At 51.6% G+C, this 22,633-nt stretch overlaps 1 protein-coding gene across 2 annotated transcripts; it reads right to left on the reverse strand.

Annotated features, from left to right (window-relative positions):
• Positions 1-280: 280 nt before the first annotated feature.
• Positions 281-21,767, reverse strand: MOB3C (MOB kinase activator 3C). 2 transcript variants are annotated; one of them, XM_050307211.1, is made up of 5 exons: positions 21,564-21,767; positions 20,922-21,093; positions 14,084-14,583; positions 4,820-5,022; positions 281-1,841 (listed from the first exon to the last, which is right to left on the reverse strand). In XM_050307211.1, the coding sequence occupies exons 3-5, from the start codon at positions 14,499-14,501 to the stop codon at positions 1,812-1,814; spliced, it is 651 nt and encodes a 216-aa protein (XP_050163168.1). In that variant the 5' UTR covers positions 14,502-14,583; positions 20,922-21,093; positions 21,564-21,767; the 3' UTR covers positions 281-1,811. The 2 variants fall into 2 exon arrangements, with proteins under 2 accessions (XP_050163168.1, XP_050163169.1); XM_050307212.1 differs by lacking the exon at positions 20,922-21,093.
• Positions 21,768-22,633: the final 866 nt, after the last annotated feature.

The following is a 22,633-nucleotide window of genomic DNA, read 5'->3' on the forward strand; positions in this document are numbered from 1 at the left end:
TAGTGAGTAAAGCTCACCACCATGCATCCCTGGTAAAACACCTTCAGGGGGGATTCTGGTGAAAAGCCTGCAAGGGGAGGATGCTGACCAGCAACACTGGCCTCTGCCAAGCCACTTACTGAGGTGTAAACTGAGGTCTCAGCATGGCATTGAGATCCATCAGCGCTGCAACTCTCAGGGGAAAACCACTCTTCAGGTTATCCTGGGTGCTTTTTCATGGTGCCTGTCTTACTACAGATGAATCAGAGAAGAATGAAATATGCCAGTGTGATGGTTATTAATGTCTCTTTAATTAGTAACAGAACAAATATGTTTGGACTTTGATAGTTTTACACAGAAAATGTTGGAATGATGTGGTTTCATGTCCATTTTGCTCTGTTTTATTTCTATTTAAAAATACACCTCTGGTACACAAGATTTAAAAAAAATAGATTTTCACAACAAAGTAAGTGCTTTGAGCACTAAAAATTCACTTGTGCACTGTAATGTTGGCTTAAATATTTACATTTGCTAGCCATATCCCCTCCCTACCCCAAAAATGGGCAAACCCCAGGTTATAAATATCATCTGTGTATTTTGGATACAAAACTTTCCCAGACGAAAGAGCAGGAAACATAAACATTACAATTCTGTGGCTCAGACAAATTGATTTCAACTCCCCCAAAACAGTAAAAAAGGAAAATAAAAACACTTTTGTCAAAAGAGAAATGGCACAGGGAACACGACCTTAGTTATCAGGCACTGCAAGCAGAAGGGGAAGAAATTCTGAGACATACTTTTCAGGGCAGTAATAGCACAGACCAGGTGGCAATTGTGTGCTTTCAGAAGGTCAAAAAGGTTTAAGAATCACATTGGTTTGGAAGGGGGCCTCAAGAACAGAGCAGGTGAGATGTCTCTTAAAGTCCTTCTCCACCTGCTGTAAGGCTGGATAATGGAAAAGCAACAATTTTGACAGCCAGCACCTGCTGATCTTGAGCCAAGACAACACATCAGGAAATGCTGACATGTTGAAAATGTTGTTTTCTGGCAACAGGCTCCTTCCACCGTTTTCTGAGACTTTCTCATGTAGACTGTGCTGATCACACTGAGAAGTGACCTAGTTCACCACCTCAGTCATGGCTACCTTGCCATTAGTCCAAGCAGTGTGGGATGCATCCTAGAACATCATGAAGTCCCCTCTTCCAAATGTGGAAAAATCCCTTGAAAGGAAAAATGGTCCCTTTTGTAAAGCATGAGTTAGGGCAGAAGGAGAGACATTCACAGCTCATGGTTAAAAACAGTACATCAACAACTAACCACGTGAAGGCAGCTGGGATGAAATGTCACCAGCTTTGCAGGGCTGATCTCAGGTGTCATCACAAACCCACTGCATGTGGGGAAGGTAACAGGCATTATTCAGTAGCCAAGGTCACACCTGCTCACAGGGCAGGAATTGCTACTTAAATATTTGGTGATCAATGCAGCTGAGGACAAAACAAGAGGAAACGTCACTGAAATTTTGATATTGGACATGGGATTGAGCCCTAGAAACCAAAGTGTGCAAAAGTGAACCAAATGTGCCTCCTTCTCCAGTAAGTCAGTGGCTTTCTGAAACAGGAACCATACAACAGAGACTGGAACCTATTAAATGAAAAGCCTGTCCAGAAGTTCTTGGAAAACTTAGGATTTGGCACTGGCCCGAAGAGGCTCTTCTGCAGTGTTCATTGATTCGGAATGCCCAGAGCAAGTCCTTGGGAGTGGGTCTCACACCACAGGGTGTCTTGTCCCATTGGACTCCAAATGAGCCAGCAGAGGTTGCCTGCCAGAACACTTCAGTGGCAAATTCGTTCTGTCATTTCTTTCTGCAGAGAAAGGAAAGAAACAGTAAGTGCAAAAGACAGGTTTGAGTAGCGTGACGTGTCAGGCAGTTTGGCAGGTGTCCAAAACCAACCCAAGGAAGCAACTGTGGGAGTCTCGGGGAGCGTTTCTCTCTTTCCCATGCCAGCCCTCCTGGGAACTGCTCTGCCTCAGCAGCTCCATCCTGGCATCCTTATTATTTGGGCTGTGCTCTAGCTTTGAGAGCAGTCCAAGGAAAGAGCTTTGGTTGAGACATTGAAAGGTGCAGGTCCTGCTCAGCCGTGGAGCAGCCAGACAAGGCGATGCCACTCAGAGCCTCTCTTTGCAGCTGCCTAGGGAGACAGGACATGGAGCTGCTCCCAGTTCTTGCTCTGGGAGCCGACCACAGCTCACCCAGTGGACCTGTGGTTTTGGCAAGGGATCCCACAGTCACACTGCAATGCAAATGAGTGCTAATAACAGAGGCCACAGGAAACCTCCAGCCAGACCAAACTCTGTTTAGGCTAAGAGACTGTTTTCTTCAGCCAGAATGGCATCATGCCAGCTGCATTAGGACAGTGTCCAGCTTTCAGCTGGTGGGAGATGGTATTTGTCCTTGCCTTAAGGAGCTCAGCTAATAGTTTCTAAATCACATGCATTGCTGCAGCGAGGAAAGTGTGATTCTGGCTCATCAGATTCGTGGCTTGTGAATTTGCACGTGCACACAGATCCCCTCACGCATCCCAGGGGAAGGTTTGCACATGAAAACATACTCGCAAAATAGATCTGAAGTAGGACTGGTCTGTGGAGAAGGAAGAATGCAACTCTGAAAAAAGAAGAACAAGGAAAGTAGGATGACCCCACAGCTCTGCTTTAGTGTGTAACCAGCTGGACCCCTGCCAGTGCTGCAGCCCAGCACCGTGTCCTGCCCTTGTCAGGGAGGCAAGTGCACGGCTTCTCTCTGCTCCCTTGTCTATTGATTTGTTAAAGAGAGTGGATCACTGCCTTTGGCTGGTTCTAACTGTAAAAAGGATCTCAAGATTTGCTAAGAAATCACATCCCAAGGAAGCTTGACAAAAGGGAAATTGAAGCAGCAAAGGGAAGTTCAGCCAGAGGAAGGCTTAGGAAACTGAGAACTCCTTCACCCCTGTAATTTTCCAAGCTATTTTGACCTAACAGTGAATTTTCTGGCTGAGGACATGCTGGGTTGTTGGTTCTTTTTTTTCTTACTCCAAAATCTGCAGACTGGGGCTTCTCAGCAGAATTCCATGTCAGGAATGCTCCAACCATAATACAGGACTCAGACCTGCTGTCATGCTCCAGATGTGCTCTCCACACTTGCCTGGTGGCCTTCCATAATCACATGCAGGGAACAGGCACCTCTACAGGCAGGAGTCTCCTCTGTCATGGATTCATAGGGACTAACTCCAGGCATGCAAATGCAAGATTAGGACAGTTGTCTGGGCTCATGAGGCAGCCTGGTTGCAGGACACTCTCATATGCACCTATGGCAAATCAATGCCTGACGGAAGGAGGTCCTTCCTCCTGCCTGGTCCATCCTCCCAACCCTTTGGCTGGGACTGCTTGAGGCTTGAATGCCAGGCAATGAGACAAAGATAGACCAGAGGCAAATGTGTCTCGTTTCCTTGTAGTTTAACCCTAGTTGCATCACGGGGAAAAAAATCTGTTCATCTTAGAATTCATCCAGACCCATCAATCATCTCATGTTGCATGTGAGTCATTGGCATTGAAAGCCTATTTAGCAATGCCAGCCTCTGCTTTGGCTATTAGGTGCTAATTATTTACATTAGCAAGCATCAGTCCAAGGGGATGACACAATTATGGGATGTTTATCAATTCTGAAGAACTTTGTCATGAGGAGCACTGGTGAGGAACAGAGGACAGACTGATGCTGAGCTGCCATTTACTGAAGCTGAGGGCCATTGTGTAATGAATGTCACAATCAAATTCTGCAAAACAATTAAAGTAGATACTGTTGTCATTCAAGTCTCCCCTGATTAGATCATCATCTCTCCATCCCCAAAATCATGATCAGAGCAGACAGGCAGCCAATTGACTGAGATAAATGAATGCAGAGGAGTAAAGTGCTTGGCATTTAGGGGCAGGGGCATCTCCCCCACATTCAGATCCTAAACAGGCAGCTCATCCTGGGATGTTTCTTAGTTCTTTCTGGGACTAGGCCCTCTTGGTCTTCCCTGACTCTCTGCTGCTGGATACGGCCTTTTCTGCAACCCAGGCCTTATCAGAGCATGATTAGGGTTTCCTAATAATTCTTCTCCCCACTGGAACATGTCCTCTCTGGGTCACACTACACTCAACCTTGCCTGTGACACACTTGTATCTCTCACAAAACTAACTACGTGCTTTTTCTAGTTTATGTGCCCAGGCTGCCTGGTCTCTGCTTCCCACCAGTCCTGCAGTTTTCAAGGACTGACACTCTGCCTGGCTAATTGCTTCCCAAGGGGAGCTGCAGGGAAACTGGCAGCTCCAGTGAGGCCTCTCAAGTTTGGCCTCGATAGCTGTTGTCTGAAGCTGCGTGTCCTACTGGGGACTGCCTTCCCTGCAGCCTCATTGTGATTCACACTGGGATCTCAAGCAGGGACCTTGGTCTGCTAAAAGGAAAACTCAAGACTCTGGAAAGGAAGCTTTGGCTCAAACCTGACCCCTGAAAGCCGTGTGGACACAACTGGCTGGAAATACTTTGAAGAGAGGTTCACAGACACCACAGTAGAAGCAAAGTTTAAGGAGGGTTTTCCAAGGGCAAAGGATTTTCTTGGTGTTGCTGAGAAGTTCTCTCTCAGAGAACTAAGGCTGATGGTTACAGGACAGAAAACATGACTGTGTTTCTGAGGCAGGGTGGCTGAAAAGAGTCCAGAGAGGGTGACTGCACTGCTCAGAGTCCTGCCCCCACCTGAACCTACCAGTGCTGTGTTCTCTCGTGCCTCTCTCACCCTCCACCTCCCCATCCCTGGAGCATCCTTACCAAAGGCTCCAGCTCCCGATGGTCAATGAGGCTGAACTCCCTGATGAAGTAGTAAAAGTGCTTGTAGCAGGTGTTGACGTGAGCCTCAGCACCCATGTTGATGATGCTGTCAAAGTGGTGGATATAGACGTGGACAAAGACACGGAAGAGGCGGGTGAGGATCTTGGTGCAAACTTGCTGGAACTGCTTGGGGAAGGGAACACCTGCAAAGCAGAAGCAAATTGGAAGCCATTTGACAATTTCCAAGAAAACAGTTAGCATTTAAATGTCACTGGCACATTTGACAGGCACTCACAGATGACAAGGAAGGACTCCCTTGGCTAATGTCAAGAATGACAGATACACTGGGACAATGTTCCATCTAACTCTTCCCACATATTCCCTCACTACCCAACAAGCAATTTCACACAGGCATGGGCTGAGGATTTGGGGAGCTGCCCTAGGAGAGAAAGTTTCTTATCCACTGGAGGAGACCACAGATTCCACATCTGGTTCAATCCAGAGCAATCTGGCAGAAGATTCTTCTGCCCCCTCTCCCTGCCTTTACCCTACAAGCCTGTGCAGGCACAGCATAAGCTGAATTGTATTTATCCAGGTCCACAAACAAAGTCAAACCACCTCCCAGAAGAAGAGATACCTTTCCTGTTCCTCTGAACTAAAAGCATGTTTCACACTCTTTTTCTTCCTCCCCACACCCTCAAACATCACATCTGATGCATCAACAGAAACGGGTGAGGTTTCTACCTTTTCTCCTGATCCTTGTTTCAATAAAATGTCTCATTAAATCAGGAGGAAAACCTCCCACCTTAATGATGTTTGGGTTGTAATTTCACTGCACCTGTATGATGCTCCCCCCTGAGATGACCTCCCAGGATGGTCAAGATTGAGACCCACCAGGCATTGCTCTATACGTGTAGCTTTGTTCCACACAAGGACACACCGTGGGACATTTATATCCCTGTCAAAACATGCTGCTATCACAGTGAAAATCTCAGGGCTGTGATACCATCAGTGCCAGTAACCCTGTGGTAAATCTCTAAAGGAAATGTGGCTTTGAAACCCTAAACATTCTCTCTTTTTTTTTTTTTTTTTGTGAGGAGGAAAATGAAACAACTGGAATTTGTTTTCCTGAAGCTTCTTCCTCTCCCCAGAGCAATTCAATGCAAATAGGCAAAGAACAAAATAAAAACCTCCTTCCCACGGTTGTACCAGCCTCCTCCCTTAGCTTCTCATTAATGCAGCACATAACCTCTGAAAAATCTTTTCAAACAAACTCTGCTCGAGCATGGCCAGCTCACAAATTTTGCGCCGGGGAAAGCATCAGCAAATCTCCAAGCTAAAAAATTAAAAAGGGTAATTTTTATCTTTGAATCTTTCTCATCAGCCTTGCAAGGCAATTAAAACATTTTTTTCCCAGAGGCTCCTGGCAGTTTTGTTTCCCAGCAGCAGTGCCGTGCTGTTCTCCTCCGTAGGTGGCAAACACAAAGGTCCCATCCCTCTGACATCGTGTTTTCAATTGCGAGGGTTTGGCAGGTGCTGGGCTTGGTACTCATAAGAGAAAATGATTTTTGGTCTAAAACAGAGTCACCCTCAGCACAGCTGCAGAGCTCTCCTTTCCTGCCAGTCTGGTACAGGCATGGATCAGAGAGAGGTCTCCTGGTTCCCCTGCAGCCAGGAGGGACACGGTGCTTTATCAACGGCTTCATTTGAGCTTCTTGCACCGAGTGAGAATTTGCTGAGCAAATAAAAGCTGTAATCACCCAGCTGGAGACTCAGATATGCCATTAGGGTGGCCCCTGCAGACCAGCTTTGAAGAACTGGTCAAGAAACATTTTCTTCTAATAAAGAAAGGTTTGTTACGGCAAATAATTTCTGATGAACACACATTGCTGGGCCCTGGCTGGGGAATACGCACTGTTCTGAACAACCCAGTCCTGAGCTGAGAAGAAAATAAGATCAGAGAGCGGACAGCAGGTCAGAGAATCTCAGGGTGCCAGGGCTGATAACATCTATGGTCCAGACACTGCTGTCATGTGAGCCACCTCCAGAGCTGCCAGATGGTGACATGTAGCTTTCCATGGCTTTTGTCCTGAGGATAGCCAGGAACCGTCTTGTCCTATGCATCAGTCACCAGCAAGTCTTTGTGGACGTGCCTGCAGCTGAGAGACTTAGAGGGGAGACACCTCCAGCTACATTCCGGGTTTTCCAAAAGCAGCTTTTCCATCAGGGAACTGAGATTTAGTGTAAATCATAGAATCAAAGAACAGTTTGGGTTGGAAGGGATCTTTAAAGGTCATCTAATTCAAATCTCATGGCTGTGAGCAACTATGGGAGCTGCTGAGCTCCTAAACCTAATGATGTACGGAAAGATACCATCAAGCTGCCAGGACCTCCAAGGACACTTATGGGCTACCCCAACTGAATGTGATTCACATGAACCAGCAGCATCAGGAGCTCTCGGGAGGTGAAGCTGGGCTGCCCTTCTTTGTGTCCATCACCAGGTGTCAGTGTGTGGCCGTTCCCTCCAGACACGTCCAGGCTGCAGTGGTGGCTGCCTGTTACTAATGGACTCCTGCAGGTCATCCCTCACCCTAACATGCCATGACACCACCAGCTACAGTCCTTTGGGATCACTCAGGTCTGGCTCTGACTCTTTCTCCCTGCAACAACCCTCTCACTTGCACACCTGCCTAGGGAGGCACAGCCCTTGGCCATCGCGTCCCGCTTCCTCTCCCCATGCTGCAGCCACGTCTGTGTCTCCTGTGCCAGGACCCTCGATACAGGCAATGGATGCTTGACTGGACCCTGCATCTGGCACGGGGCTCTGTGCCAGCTGATCAAAGCCCTTCCCTGCGGGAAGGAAGCAGGGCGGATTTCTGATAAGCAAGTTGCCTCTGCCAGCAGCAGCCGTGCCTCACTGCTGGTCTCCAGTGACTTGGAAAGCAACCCACCACAGCCCCAGCGGGCACTGGCCACGCTGGCAGGGAGCTGGAGAAATTCCCCATCCCACTGCCCAGAGCTGAAAGAAAAGGGCTCTCCAGTAAAGGCTGCATGTGAACAACACGGGGAGAGCAGCAGAAAGATCTGGAATAAACACGGCTCTCCCGGGGTCACAGCTGCTGGCGCAGCGGATGTCCAGCAGACAACACACGTGACATCCTCTCCGGCACGTGAGGGGACACAGCGAGGGCAGGCCGTGCCTCCTTCCTGCAGCCAGCACATCCCAGCAAGGGGAAAGGCCTGGGACAGGGATCTCAGCACTGGCCACTCACCTGTCCTGCCCTTGCAGATGTTTCGCTCCAAAACGAGCAGCTCGTTGCCATTCACATCATGGCACCACCACGGCACAAAGCGGGAGTAGCAGGTTGGTGGTAGCAGCAGGGGGATGAGGCTGGTGGGACTGACCCAGCATGGCTGAGAGGTCCTGTTAGCAGAAGTATGGCAGGCCAGGGCAAAGCCAGGATGGAGCCCCAAGTTTTGACAAACCACTCTGACAGGGTGATGCTGCTTGGCTTGGCTTCACCCTCCCCAGTCCTACAGACCTTCAGGGACCCAGCAGCACCATCCCAATTCATCCAATTGATGCTGGTCTCAGCTGCCTTGGGGGGATAGCAGAACACCACAAAACCCACCACTTACTGCATTAAAACTACCTTTACATTTAATTCACTGGTGCTCACCATCCAGCAGCCTTGGAGAAAGCAGCAGCAACCTCCCAGTCTGGCAGGCAGTGGCCACCCTCTGACTCTTCTTGCATGATGTTTAGTTTAGACATTAGGAAAAATGTCTTCACTGAAAGGGTTGTCAGGCACTGGAATAGATTGCCCTGGGAAGTGGTGGAATCACCACCCCTGGAAGTGTTCAGAAGGCATGAGGATATGGGATATGGTTTAGTGGTGATCACAGGGTTGGGTTAACAGCTGGACTCAGTGATCCTAGAGGTCTTTTCCAATCTTAATGATTCTGTGGTTCTGTGAGGGATGAGGAGGGCACCACAGGATGCAATGTGAACTTGCTCAAATGCCAGGAAAAATATTTATAGACAAGGTCAGCTCTTCCCTTCCACCCATGATCCCAGGCGTGCACTACCCTGACACTGCACAGAGACCAGACAGCTGGGAGCATCTCCTGTCCCAGGGAAGAAACATCCCAATCCCAGGAGGAGTGGAGCAGAGCAGCCATCCACAGCGGAGGAAAAGGGAGAACTTTACCCCTGTTCCAAATCAGGACAAAAGCTGTAAGTACAGCAGGTAGAGTTTCACTCCAAGCAGCGTGACTCACAGACCTGAAATGAATTAGCACCTTCAGTTTGTCTTGGATGCTTTGCTTGAAAATCCCAAGATTTGATTTAAAGCTCCAAGAAATCTGTTTTTCCCACTCCGTGCTGATTGCTTCAAAACATAAGGAAACCATGTGGGACCATGTGTAAAAGGAAATGAAAATGAGAGGTAACAAGTTGCCTGTGCTTATGGTAAGGGACTGCCAGTGGCTCTTGGATCTTTCCTGCCATCTCCCATCCCTAACACTTGTGCTCCAGCCAATTTAATTTTTTCATGATGAATCAGTACTGGGAAGCTATTTTGCTTCTTGGCAATTGTACTTTTTTTCCTCTGCAAATGCAGTAATTCAGTGAACTTCATGATGAATTGTTGTTATTTCTCAATTTCATTTTGGCCACCGTGGTGTTCGGTGACTCATTTTTCCTAAAAATAAGTCTTTAAAGCCCCATTTAAAACTAATGGCATGATGGCAGCAGCTGCAAGCTGCTGTGGTGTTAATTTTGGAAGAAAATAGCAGAAAAAAAAGACAAATTGGGTAAAAAATAGCCAGCGGAGAGAACACCAATAATTAGCTGAGTTCTGAACATTTTTCTCCTGTTGTTATGGTGAGAAAGTATCAGATAATTTCACACCAAGTTTTCTCTCTTTTTTTTTTTTTTTTTTAATTGTTTTGGGATCATGCTTGAATGGCAGAGCTTGAGTTCTGAAAAGCTTTCCAAGAACTGTTCCAAAATCTCCTGTGGCTGACGCTCTGTAGAGCCACAGGCAAATCTGGCAGAGATCACGGGGTGTTTCCGGCGCTGGGTCTGGTCCAAACGCTGCGCCTGTGCTGATTTAAGAATGGAGAGGTTTCAGCAGCCACGATGGTGCTGATGTTGGACACCTGGCCTTGTGCAACCAGCAGCCTGATGCTGGGCTAACTGGTGCAGACACAGCCAGCTGCCACAGGCCCTGGGAACCCCAGCCAGCCAGCCAGCCCTCCTCCCCAGCACGCTGCTGCCCAGCCACAGCTCCCTAAAACCAGGCATCACAGGGCAGAACGATTACAGGGGGGAGATGATATTTTCCAGGTGGTAATTTGTTCATGTGGCCACTCAGTGAATAAATCTGCTGATATAGTTTTACCAGCTGGTAAAAGGACACCTGTAGAATCATTTATTCTTCTCCCTGAATGGTAACAATGCTTATTCTCCATTTAAATGCATTTTTCAGGACAGCTACATCAGTTGGAAGAGTGGGAACAAAGCACTAGCACACACAAACTGATGCAGGTCATCTGGAAAAGCCGCTGCTGCTGTAGATTTATAGCCACCAGATTGGCATAGCTCACCCCACACAGGGATTTGTCTCATCTTAACTGGCTGACAAACAGGTTTCCACTCCAGAGAAAGTATTATAGAGCGGGATGGAGCCTTGCAGATGGATTTCCCTGGGGATGGGGAAGGCACAGTATCTCCCCAACCCTTGCTGTGGTATGCAGGGGGCTTGGCAGCACCCCCAGACCCATGAATAATCCCCACCACGGGGATTTTCTACTGATGCCATCCGAGGACTGCAGTCCTGCTGGTTAAGTCTGCCAGGTCACAAGCTGTCTGCTGCTCCCTTCCTGTCCTCTGGCCTCACTGCAGGGCTGGCACAAGCTCTGAGTCACACATCTTGGCTAAACCAAAGGTGTTCTTCACTTGGGTCCCTCTACTCCCCTCGCACCTCTGACACTGTGCTGAAGGAGCAGATGCTTTAGCAGGGCCCAGCTCTGCTCCAGTCACTGGAGCTGTGACCATTTGCCCCAGCCAAGGCCTCCCCTGTGACGCCAAAGGACACTGAGAGCCCACAAGCCAGTGAACCATCTCTGCTCCTTTCCAGCTGAGTCTCTCACCCTGGGGTGAAGGATTTCCGCCCTCTGGCCCAGGAAATACCATAACTGCACCGACAGCTGTGAGCAAGCCGTGGTGAATCATGTGCTGCTTCTGGCTTTGTAGCTCTTGGATGCAGAAGGATGCTGAGGTTAGCCTCAGGCAACATTAGCAAGTTTGGGGGACACTTCTGTTTCTAAAATAAACAAACTTAGCAAAAAGGAAAGTCTGTTTTGTCTGTGGTCAGGTGGCCTTAGCCAGGGAAATCTTTGTGCTGGGACAGCTTTATGGCACATGGCAAAGAGGGGTCAGGAGGGGAAGCTGAGATGCTTTCTCAGCTTGTGAAACACTTGCACAGATGGTGGTCAGCTGTGCCCAGGGACCTCTCCAGACCAAGCAGGACTGAAACAAACCTTCATGCTGAATCCCACCTCTCCTGCTAATTTCTCTCCACAACTCCAAAGCATGACATTTAAAATTTCTCCACACTAAACTCCTTTCACCTCCTTAAAACAGTTCACATCTCTTCTGCGTCCTCTCAGTGCCTTCCCTTGTCCTGGATCTTTTCCCTTGTTTCTGGCTCTTTAGGACAGAGGCTGAACATCAACATTTGGTCACTCTGGCCACTGTCCCTGAGTCCCACATCCTGCCCAACCTCCTCCATCATCCAGTGCATCCTGCCCAGCCTCCTCCATCATCCAGAGTGATGATGAGGAGCAGCCCGTCAGGAGCAGGCGGATGTGACATTTCCCTTCGGCCAAACACCTCCATCTTCTGAAATGCCAGAGCTGCCAAGCAATTACCCAGCACACAAGGCAGGCCAGTGAAAGGCAGTTAATTGTGGACATACTGATGACAAAGTGCCACTGGCTCCCTCCTCCCCCTGTCTTCCCCCCTCAACACCGCTTCAGAGTACAACCTCAGCCTGAGTTCTCTCTTGCATGTGTGAGGCCAGAACCACAGGGACGTGCCAGCAAGAGGACTGAAGTCACTCAAGGGACACAAGGGTCCCCACAACAGAGGTGCTTGGAAGAGGGATCCCAGGAACAATGAAGAGAAAAAAACAGATTTGCCCCACAATCACCTGCAGCTAGCCTGGATCTGCCCCAGAACTGTCCCCACACTGAAATGAAAAAAGAAGTGGAAACCAGAGGCACCAGCCATCCCTCCCCACATCAGGATGTGTTACACCTTGGAGGGAGAAGTGCCAGAAATGGGGTGCAAACCAGCAGGGCCATGACTGTATTGGGCTTTTTCACCACAGAGGGAGACATGAGCGGAGGGTGCTGCAATGTCCCTCCTGTGGCTGCCTGCTTTCTGCAGTGTTAAGACTCCCTTACTCCCCAGAGCAGCTTTCAAACAGCATCCCATCCCAAATCACACCAGAAAGGCACAAAACTGGACCAGGTCACTCTCTTTTCTGGCTGAAGGGAAAACAGAGTAAATCCATATCCATGCCTCTGCTTTTAAGGGTGTGCAGATCTTCTTCTCGGGGACAAACTGAGAAGGGGAAGACCTAGCCTGCTCCCTGTGGCAAACCAGAATTAAAGGGGAATTTGTTGTCCCCAGCAGAGCTGGGGCTGCTGGCTCAGAGCATCCTGCACCCACACTGTCAGCCAGCCACACTTCCAGCCTCCTCCGGAATGCGTGGACACCACGGAGCCCACGAGGGAGAGATGCCTCCATGGCACAGTGAATGTCCCTGGTGAATCCCACGCACCCCAAAGCCATCCTATCTGCCTGTCCTACAGCACAGGGACCCAGCACTGCCCTACCCTGACAGCCTCAGACCACCAGCAAGGGGAAGAAGGCAGCGAGTGCCTGCAGGGCTTGGCTTCAGGGAGAGAGAAGGAAACTCCCAGGAGGGGAGTTGTCCCACCCTAACCCCAGGCAAAGCCAGAGCAGCCAGGTCAGATTAGGGGTCTGGGGGGGGGAGGTCACCCCATCCCAGGGCCAAAACAGTTTGGTACAACCAGGCTGCAGGCACTGCCTCCCCTCTTGCTTATGGAGACCCACAACCCTTCTCAGCCCCCAAGAGCCGGAGACTTCCCTAAACAAGACACACAGCTATATGTACAGCACAGCCAAGTGGGGCTTCAATAGTGAGTAATACAAGTAATCCCACACAGACCATTTTCTTCAGTGTTTCCCAGCATATTAATGAAAATTCTAGTCCTAAACTGCAATGATTCCATCCAGCTCTGTCAACTGTGCTGCTTGGCAAAACAAAAAAGGTCAAGCAGACTTGCAAAGCCTTGCCTTTCCCCCCCAGAGCTCCTTAAATATCTTTTTTGCATTGAAGTAGCTTCGTGTTCCACCTGTAAAACAACCAGTCCAAGGCATGACCTGAGGCTCTTGAAGACCCACAAACCAAGGCATCAGCTCCAACCCTTTAACTCATCTCCCCAGATGACAAAAAAGCAGTGAGGTAGCAGCTACTGTCTGCCTTGGCAGGTGCTGAGCATTGCAGGTCAGCAGCAGGGGGTTTAGTTTGTAGGCTGTGTTGCCTTTGGCAGCTGCTGCAAGCTCCCAAGGCCAAACTTTTTGTACACCCTGGGTCTTGGCAGTGGAAAGGCCAAGATCATCCTGGGGACAGGAATATCTCTGCTCAAGTGATGCCTCAGCTACACAGCGAGACGTGAGGTATAATCAGGGCTGAGATGGAAAGGGCTGAGTGAAGCAGCAAGGTCAGACAAAGGCTAGACCCTGGGACCATGAACCTACGTGGAAAACAAGAAAGAAATTTATTTGGTTAGTTGAGAGAAGAGCGTGCTGCAGGGATGTGATGACCACTTCTAACCAGCCCTGTGGCTCAGCTCCTTGAGGAAAGGCAAGGAAGCTGATGACCTACCAGCCTCCACTTCTCACAAGCACAGAATACTTGGAAAAGTCCAAGCACAGAAAAGGAGAACATTGTGTTTCACATCCCCTAGCAGCAGGATGAGAAACCCTGAGCTCAGTGTGCAGCAAAATGGTGTGGGACAGACACTGGGTAACACCTGGAAGAGGAAAGGTCACAACACTTGGGATCGCAAAGTCCAGCAAGACCGACCACGAGGTGCACCAGCGGCTTGGGAACCTGCACCAGTTAAAAACCCCAGCCTTCCTGCAAAGAACCAGAGCACACTCACCTATCCTGGTGGGGAAGATGTCCTCGTTGTTGATGAGCATCTCGATCCAGTCCATCAGCATACACATGTACTGCGGAGCCGACAGCTTGGTCGGCTTCTTGTATTTGCTATCGTCCTGCCACCTGTACTCGTACTTGAGGCCCCCAGACATGATGGGGCAGCTCCTCTCCGTGCAGTACTCCGACATGGTGCCGTAGATGAGGTTGATGCGGTTGAAGAAGTCCACCACGTGCACGGCGATCCAGTCATTGATGCTCTCGCCGGGAGGCAGCTGCACCACCGCCTTCAGGTCCAGCCCGGACTTGAGGGAGGCCTGGGCTTTCTTGTACAGCTCAAAGCGTTGGGTGCCCGGCTCGAACTTCTTCCGGGGACGAAACGTTTTGTCCTTGTTGAAGACTTGCTTGAGACACAAAGCCATGGTGGGCAGGGCCTGCCAGGGCGAGGGCAGAGGCTCAGCGCAACATGAAACCCAAGGCTGGGGTCTTCACGGGTGGAGCTTTCTGGAAGGAGAAAGAGGCACATTTGGATCACATACGAAGCCAGAAGCATGTGTGGGCACACTCGCAGGGGTGAGTTCACACCAGCTGGCCTTGCTGCTCTGGCAGCACATGGGAACAGAGATTTGGGGTGAGCTTCTGGCCCCTCCACACACAACAGAGTGACCTGGAGCAGCTGCTGCCACCTCACGGAGCAGCCCCAGGCACTGGAAAGGGTAAGCACTGCCACATGTGCCCTGTGCAAGGACTGATGGCAGACAGAGCCCTTCCTCCCTCCTGAGCAGCCCGGGAGCTCACCAGGCTTCACCCGACCTCTCCCCTCCTGGCTTTTACCAATAACTGCTGCGACAGAGCAAGAGCCACGACATCAGCAGAGTCCACCAGCTCAGGTAGTCCCAACCTGGTGGCCCTTTCCTCTTTCTGGCAAAGGGGAAGGATCTCTTTCCCAGGGATTTCTCAGTGCACATAACCCCTGACCCTGCCACAGCGGCTGGCGAGCGAGGCCCCGGGGACCGCGCTGCGACCGCAGCTGGCTGCTGGTTCACACAGCCCCAGCGCCCAGATGAATGGGAAAAGGAGGCGGGTTGGTGGGGGGGGATGACTTCTGTTGTTCTGCCCCGTGTGTTTGTCCTGAAGAACAAAACCCACATCCGAAGGAGGGAAGCGCAGCCCGGCGCAGGAGAACACCGTGCCAGGATGCGGCAGTGCACACAATGCACCCGGCAGCCCTCGGCGTGGCGGAGCCGATGCTCCGGATCACTCGGTCTGGAGGTCACGGCTCGGCAAAGTGCTGAGCTCACCCCTTCCTGCCCGAGATCAGCAGCACAGACGAGGCCTGCGGTGTTTTTCCCTGTCCTCCCTGAAGCTCCGGTGGAAATCCCGGGCATTTCGTTACCTGTGCCCGTCGCCAGGGGTGGTAACGTGAGAACAAGTTCCCCCTGGTGCTAAATGCTTTGCTGAGGCTCAGGGAAGAGAAAGTCCTCCAACGGCCTCCCCCTGATGGGAGGAAATGGAGAAGCAGTTAAGAAAAAGGAAGGAAAATGTTCATGGACAAGGGAAGTGACTGACCCAAAGTCACAAGCAGGAGGGAATGGTGCAAACCTTGGATGCACATAGAATCATAGCATCAGCCGGTTTGGAAAGGACCATTCATCATTCAAAAAGACAACTTCAGCCAAAAGCTTGCTGTATAAACTCTGTTTCCTAAATTCAGTCCTGAGCCCCAGGCAGATCTTATTTTGCCCAGCAGAGATCAGCTAAATACCTGAAAAGCGAAACCCTCTGCTCCCCTTCCAGCTCACCCCTGGGGTCATCACTCAGGGGCAGCAGGACCTAGTGATCATCCCAAATGCCAGCAGGATCTGCCTGGCAGGGATTTCTGCACTGCAGCCAGCAGGTGGCACCGAGGGGAAAACCCTGGCTGGATGCAAGCCCGGTGTGAGTGGGAACCCCAGCATGAGTGCCATTAGTGCACTAACCACGGGCTTTCCAGAAGGAGCTGGAGCTTTGCCACTGTTACTTAGGCACAGTGGCATCCAACCCCACCATCAAACCCTCTGCTGTACCCAGGTGCAACCAGACTTGAAAATGTAAGTTTTAGGTGGTTTCTGCCCCACAGAGGGGGTCACAGCCATCACACAATGTTATGCACTATGACTTTAATAGCAGGGTATCTGCAGACCTTCCCTATCTCATGTGGCTGGGTGGGATTTTTATGGCTCCACCCCTGTTGCCCTCATTTGTTGCCCCCAACCATGTCAAAGAGGCCTGTTCCCCACTTCAAAAAAAAAAAAAAGCATGATCTCTCCAAAATGCCAACCGATGGAGGGAGCTGGCATCCTGTCATGGCTCCCCCCTGTCCCAAGGGAAAGAATCTGTGGCACAGCAGCCCTGATGGATCCCAGTGGAGGCCAGGGAGCTGCGGGCACAGTGAGACTGGAGAGAAAAGCCCTTCTCCAGGGCTTCCTGGATTCCACATGTTCAAGGTACATCCTGTTGATAACACCTCTAAAAAAAGCCCTCTGGGGAGTTTTCTAACACCTAACAGTTCCTAAAATACGTATGTGTGTACACATACATATATATTTATATATAACTACTGCAATGCGGATGCTAGTCCAGTAATGAAGGAAGTGTCAGGATACCCTCAGGATGAGGCACCCAGCAGGCTCCATTTGGAAGGAGGTATGGCAAGGCTGAGCAGTGCCTGGCCCTGCAGCCAGGTTTCCCTGGAATTTCAGCAAGGCACGTAGTGCCTGTAAACATTTCTCCATGTCACCATTTCTGCTGCCCTCAGCTCCATCTGCTCTGCTCCAGGAGCTATTGCTGTTTGCAGGCTCTTCCCTGTAGAGACTGGGTTGTTCCAGGGTGATGAGCAGCCACCCTGGCAGATGACATCCCATTAAATGTGTCATTTCCAGGGGCCAACGGCAGTGAAATCAGTTCTCCTTTAGTGTCTCACTCTGCCAGACCTCCACAAATATTGAGCTGCTAACTGGGAAACAAACATCTCATCTCCTGAATCCAGACCTCTAACTCATCCATGACTGCATTCCTGCATCATCCACAGCTGGATCTCTGTGTTATCCTGCATGCTGCTCTTATTCATCAGACAGGTGGGAATGTGCCTCATAATTCGGCACCATCTGAATAGAACAGCAGTTATAAAATAAAGAGAACGACAAACCTGCTAAACATCTGCCAGCTGTTTTCCTACCAGGCATCTGTTGGAGATTGCTGGGAATGGAAAAGCAAAACCTGTTGCTGTCCCTGAGCCAGTGGGATGCCAGCACAGCACTGCAGCCTCTCTGCTCCACAGGCAGCAGTTTTGCTTTCAGGATCCTTGTCAGCACTGCTACCAAATTACCAGGCCATTAAAAGACCTTGTCAGTCTTTGATGGAGAAAAATGTTCCCCAGAAATTATATTTATCACAAAGCCAAAAATACACCCTGGGATTTATGACCCGAAGAAGCAGAAAGGGGCACTGCGCCAAAAGACAGATTTGTTCTCTACCTCTCTCCAAAGCTTGCACTGCTTAGAGAGATCAATGTGCAGGGAAGGATGGGAGAAACAGTGGACATGACCAGGACATGAAATCCCAGCTATGGGAAAAGAAGCCTCAGCAGCGAATGAAAGACCAGATTTTCCCACTGTTCACCCTCATGCATCCAACCTGGCTGCTGCTCTTCCATCACCCCCCAAGTACCTGGGGCAGATCCATGTAAAGAGGTGGAAAGTGGGAGATCTTCCAAGGTTTAGCTGTGGTGCAGAGTTCAGCTGAGCCTGATGTTCAGAGTTGTTGTGTTCCTGGAAATCAGGCTGTCGTCCACTGGGGCTTGGGGTGGGACAGGAGGCCTGTCCAAGTCCAGATCGCTGCTTGCACTGCCTATTTTGGGAATTCTGAAGGGCAAGCTGCCATTCAACAAGCTTAGACAGCAGCTTCCTACGACATGACTGCACAGATCCCGCCGCCAGCCCTGGCAGGGCCTGGGACAGCGCCATGGCAGCAGCCTGCAGGTCTCTGCCTTCAGTTCCCACGTGCAAAATCAAAGCTTTTCCTAGAGGAGCCTTGGCAAAGGCTGTAACCCTCCTTCCCGCACCACAGTTCCCATCATGAGGTGGTACTGGCACCCCAGGGGCTCACGCATCCCTTCCTGAAGCACCTGCAGACCCCCAAATCAAATCTCATCCCACTCCTGGGAGCAGACAGGGAGTGAAGCAGGTGGCTGTGGAGCTGGAGACCTTCCCTGCCGTCACCCTGCATCCCCACAAAGGATGGTTGGAAGAGGATGAGAGAAGCTGCTGGGTAGAAAGAGACAGACACTTCCCATGGGACATCCACACCACAGAGTATGTGGTGCTCACCCCCCTCAGCGCTCCCAAAATAGCCTTGGCTTTGCAAAGGGCTGGCTACAAACCGAGCTGAGTGACCACAAAATCCATCCCATCCCTGGCCATGAAAGCTGCTGGCTTCAGCCCTGCCCCTGGTTTCACTAGCAGCAGCAGAGGCAAAACTCAGTAAGTAGGGTTTAGCAAGAATCAAATGAGCACAGGATGAAGCTCTGCAAGGACACGGCAGAGCTGCTGCTGGGGAGGTAGCAGGCAGAGACACGTGAAAAGCTGATTTCCTAGACTGCTGGCAAGTCTAGAGATGAAAGGAAATGAACTGGATGGGAGGGATGTAAGTTCAGGGTCAGACTAAGCTGCTAATTTCAGATTTGAGGGCTGTTTTAATTTTTTATTTAAGCTCTTTCTTTCCTTCCTTCTTTTTTTCTTTCTCTCCTTCTTTCCTTTCTCATTTGAAAACCGAAGGGGAACATGGCAAGGCAAAGGCTTTGTTGTAAATTAAAAACAACGCTGAGAGGTCTGTTTAGAAACTGGCAAAACAAAAGGGGAGAGCAGGGAGAGCTGCGGGAGGGGGGCTTCCTCCCCCAGTCCTGCAGGAGCGAGGCAAGGTCACCAAAGAAAACCTCCGCTTTTGACCCCAAATAAGCTTTAGTAAGAAACCCAGCAGGAAGGATCAGTCAGACCCACTGCCAGACTCCAGGATGGTGGTCACGGGGACGGTCCCACGCTCCCTGCCTCTGTTTCCCCAATTTTAAAACTGATCTCCCTCCCCAGGCTCCCTTTATATTAAGGGCTGCCAAAACAAAGGCTTGGGGGGGAAGGGGGGGGAGGGAAGTGCTTTGCAAGCTCCTCTGAAGAGCACTAATGATAGTGAAGGATAAGGAGAGGGGAAGCTCCACACCAGCACCTCCCAGGGCTCCAGTGCCCAGCGCATCCTCCCTGGATCAATCCCGAGACAGTTACACACTTGCACAAGCATCTGCCTGGAAGCCGCAGGCGGCCTCGTTAGCAGCACATTCCAACCCTCGTGTGACAGCTGGGGAGCACAACAAGGGGTCCAGCACCGAGGGCAATCACAGGGAGACTCCGGCTCCCACTGCTTTGGGAAGAGGCCGAGCAGAGAGAGTGCAGATCTGTCCAGCTCCAGGCTCCTCAGAGCAAAGTGTAGGTCAAATAACACCAGCTCTGCACATCCCCCTTGAGCTTCCCTGGGAGGATCTTGTGTGTGGGGCACCCAGATGTCTGCCACTTCCCTGCTTTAGGGGGTTCCCTTCTCCCCACGACAGCAGAATAGAAGCCCCATCCAGCCACATCCCAGGGGGAGGAACAGGACAGCATCACCTCAGCCACCATGTGCCAGAGTCCTGAGCCAGCCAGCCTCCAGATGGACAGTCTGCCCAGAAACCAGCTGATCCTGGGACACATTGGCTTTTCACTGCTCTAGGAAACATCACTGCCTGGCTGCAGACTCAGCAGCCCTGTCTCTGGGCTTCCCTTCCAGCCCTGTGTCCAGGCTTCCCCTCAAGCCCCAGAGAAGTCCAGATACAGTTTGGTCTTCAGCCTGTCCTAGAGCATCTTTGCAACCAGGGCTGCTTCTTGGTGGATTCACGCCCCAAAGACCAAGGCTGCTTTCCCTGAGCAGCCCTTGAACTGCAGCCACCCCAGCCCCAACCCAGGCAGGGGCTTTGGTGCATGGTCCTTCCAGGGAAGGGAGTGTATCCCCTCTTTTCCAGCCTTTCCAGCCTTTTAATCATCTGTGGAAGGACAGCTGCGGAAGGAGACACTGGGGAGCACGGTCCTGGGTGCTGGCTCTGCTCCCTCTATGCTTCCTCCTGGAGCCAAGCCCCAGCTGGGCTGTCCGTGAGAAATGGGGTTATTGGCTGCCGATCCCAAATATAACCCAAACGCTGGAAAATTCCAGGAAACGAGCCAAGACAAGATGCCGGGATGGGGATTAAGGCCTAGCACGCAGGCTGGGGGAACTTCAGAGAAGCTTTGGGCTCTCAGCAGCATCTCCCTGCTGCCAAACCCTTCTTCTGCAAGCTCCCCTGGCGCTGCAGAGACCCATGAGAGCATCCTCGAGCACCCACCTCCAGAGCAGCAGGACTCAGCCTCTCACAGCCCAGCTGGGGGCAGCTGCCAGCAGGAAGCCGTGCTGGTGCTTCCCCCAAATCACATGGCGCTCGGAAATCCCCAGCTCAGTGCAAACCAGACCCAGACGGCTTCCAGGAATGGCACTGCACGCTCCCGGGCTTGCCCCCCAGCTGTCCCCGCTGTCCCCCTGCTCTGTCCCCTTGCTCTACCTCACTGACACACCACCAGCAAAGCAGCAGCTCCCTGGGGATCACAGCCCAAAGGCACCAGAAAGTTTTTCCTGAGTCACACAAGACACCTCCAAGCAGAAAAGCAAAGTGCCATCTCTGCAGGTTAGAGGCAGCACGTCCAGTTCATTTCAGGCATGATACCCAGTGGGGCTGGGGTTTTTTGGGGTACCTCATTCCTGGGGTCTGAGATCTTGCTGGCCACTATCAGTGATTTGCTTGGAGCCCTATAAAGAGGTGTCCGATGGCCTCAGTGGTGTCCAACAGCTCTGGTTCGGTCCCAGGGGTGATTACCCCGTTGTCAGACTCGTAATTCCAAACACCTGGAGTTCCAGGCCTTTGAGCTCGGGGAAGAAGACGAAAAGAGATAAGCCAGCTGCTGAAAACCCATCTCCACTGCTGGCTCTCCTCCAGTTCCCCCGCCCACAACTTTCCGCCTTCCCTCCGACACCGGCAAAGCCGCTGCCGGGACTGTCCCACTCGGGAATCGGGGTGTCTGCCCACACCGCCTGTTGCTTCCCCTTTCCTGTCCCCCTTCCCCTGCGGGACCCCCTTTCCCTGCACACCGCCAGCCATTGGCACGGATCCCTGCCCGGCATCCCCGAAACAGGCTCCCTTGTATTTACTCGCTGCTGAGCTGGGACACAACAGAGGAAGGGGAAGAGCCTCCTGAAGGCGTCCATGCCCCAGCTGGGGGAAGGATCGCTCCTTCCCCGGCTAACGCCAGCCCAGGTCTTGCCCATCCTGCGCTTAAAAGCACCTCAGGAGCATCCTCAGGGGTGCAGTGCTGTCTTTTTCCAGCCCCAGGACTCACCTCATCTCCGGCCCTCCTGTTTCCAGCCTCAAGTCCCTCCGCTGCCCTTTCTGCTCATACTCGGGAAAAAGAAAAAAAAAATTAAAAAGACAAAAGTCCAAGCCAGGCTCTACTATGGGGACTGTCGGCGGTTCGGGGATCGCCGCAGCAGGGAGAGCCGCCGCGCTCCGGCGCTCACTGGGGTTTCGTTAGAGAAACGCGGGGAGCGAGGGTTTTTCTCCGGTCAGTGATGTCACATCCTGACCCTGCCGGCAGCTCCAGCTGTCTCTGGAAAACCCTCTTGGAAGCCGGCCTGCCGGCCCCCCCCCCATCCGCCGCGGTGGGCTCGCACGCTCACGGGTGGGCACTCGGACCCACACCCACACCCCCGCACCATTCCTGGATGCTGAGATCCTGTTTGGCGCGCAGTCCCATGCCGCTGGCTGGCTCCCAGCTTTCACGGGAGAGCAGTGTGCTGGGGAAAGGAGATAAAATCCTGTTGTATCCCCCACACACCCAAATCTTTCCAATCCCTCATCCTTCCCCATCTGCACATACACAAAAACCAGCGGGAGGTTTCCATACCAGGTCAATCTGGACTCCGTCCAGAACAGAAAAGCCGGAGATAGGGGAAAGAAAAAAACGCAGAAAAACTTTCTCCACGCACAGCACTTACTTTCCGTCTCTGTCGGAGGTGGGGTGAGTTCTAAAGCGCGTTGCGGTATTTAAATCCTGCTCAGCAAAGGCAAGCCTGCGCCAGCACGCTCGGCGCCGACAGGAGCGGCCAGCCAGCGTGGGATGAGCCCGGCAAGGGCCGGGATCTCCTTTGGGTGGGGGTGTAACACCGCTGGTGCACCCCACGGCTGATGCTTACGGGTGTTGCTGCGGGGTGGGAGGCAGAGCACAGCCCTGGTCACTCACGGCCCCCTTCCTGGCGTGGTGATGGGTCCTTCCCAGGGGATGAGCCCGGCTCAGCCGTGGTGAGAAGCGATACCAGCCTAGCTGGAACGTCCACAAATTGTTTGGCAGCGGGACAGTTCTAACGAGGGAAATGCTTCTAGACTTGGCTTAAAATGTGTGTAAAACTCAGG

This window comes from Myiozetetes cayanensis, unplaced genomic scaffold (genome assembly GCF_022539395.1).
Source record: "Myiozetetes cayanensis isolate MyiCay16 unplaced genomic scaffold, myiCay2020 scf12, whole genome shotgun sequence".
Lineage (NCBI taxonomy): Eukaryota > Metazoa > Chordata > Aves > Passeriformes > Tyrannidae > Myiozetetes > Myiozetetes cayanensis.

What these genes read in the sequence shown, in the direction of transcription:
- MOB3C (XM_050307212.1), bottom strand. Translation starts at nt 14,501, where the DNA reads ATGGCTTTGTGTCTCAAGCAAGTCTTCAACAAGGACAAAACGTTTCGT. An exon ending in CATCTTCCCCACCAGGATAG is followed by an intron (nt 5,023 to 14,083) that starts GTGAGTGTGCTC and finishes TCTGCTTTGCAG; the next exon opens with GTGTTCCCTTCCCCAAGCAG. An exon ending in ATCGGGAGCTGGAGCCTTTG is followed by an intron (nt 1,842 to 4,819) that starts GTAAGGATGCTC and finishes CTTTCTCTGCAG; the next exon opens with AAAGAAATGACAGAACGAAT.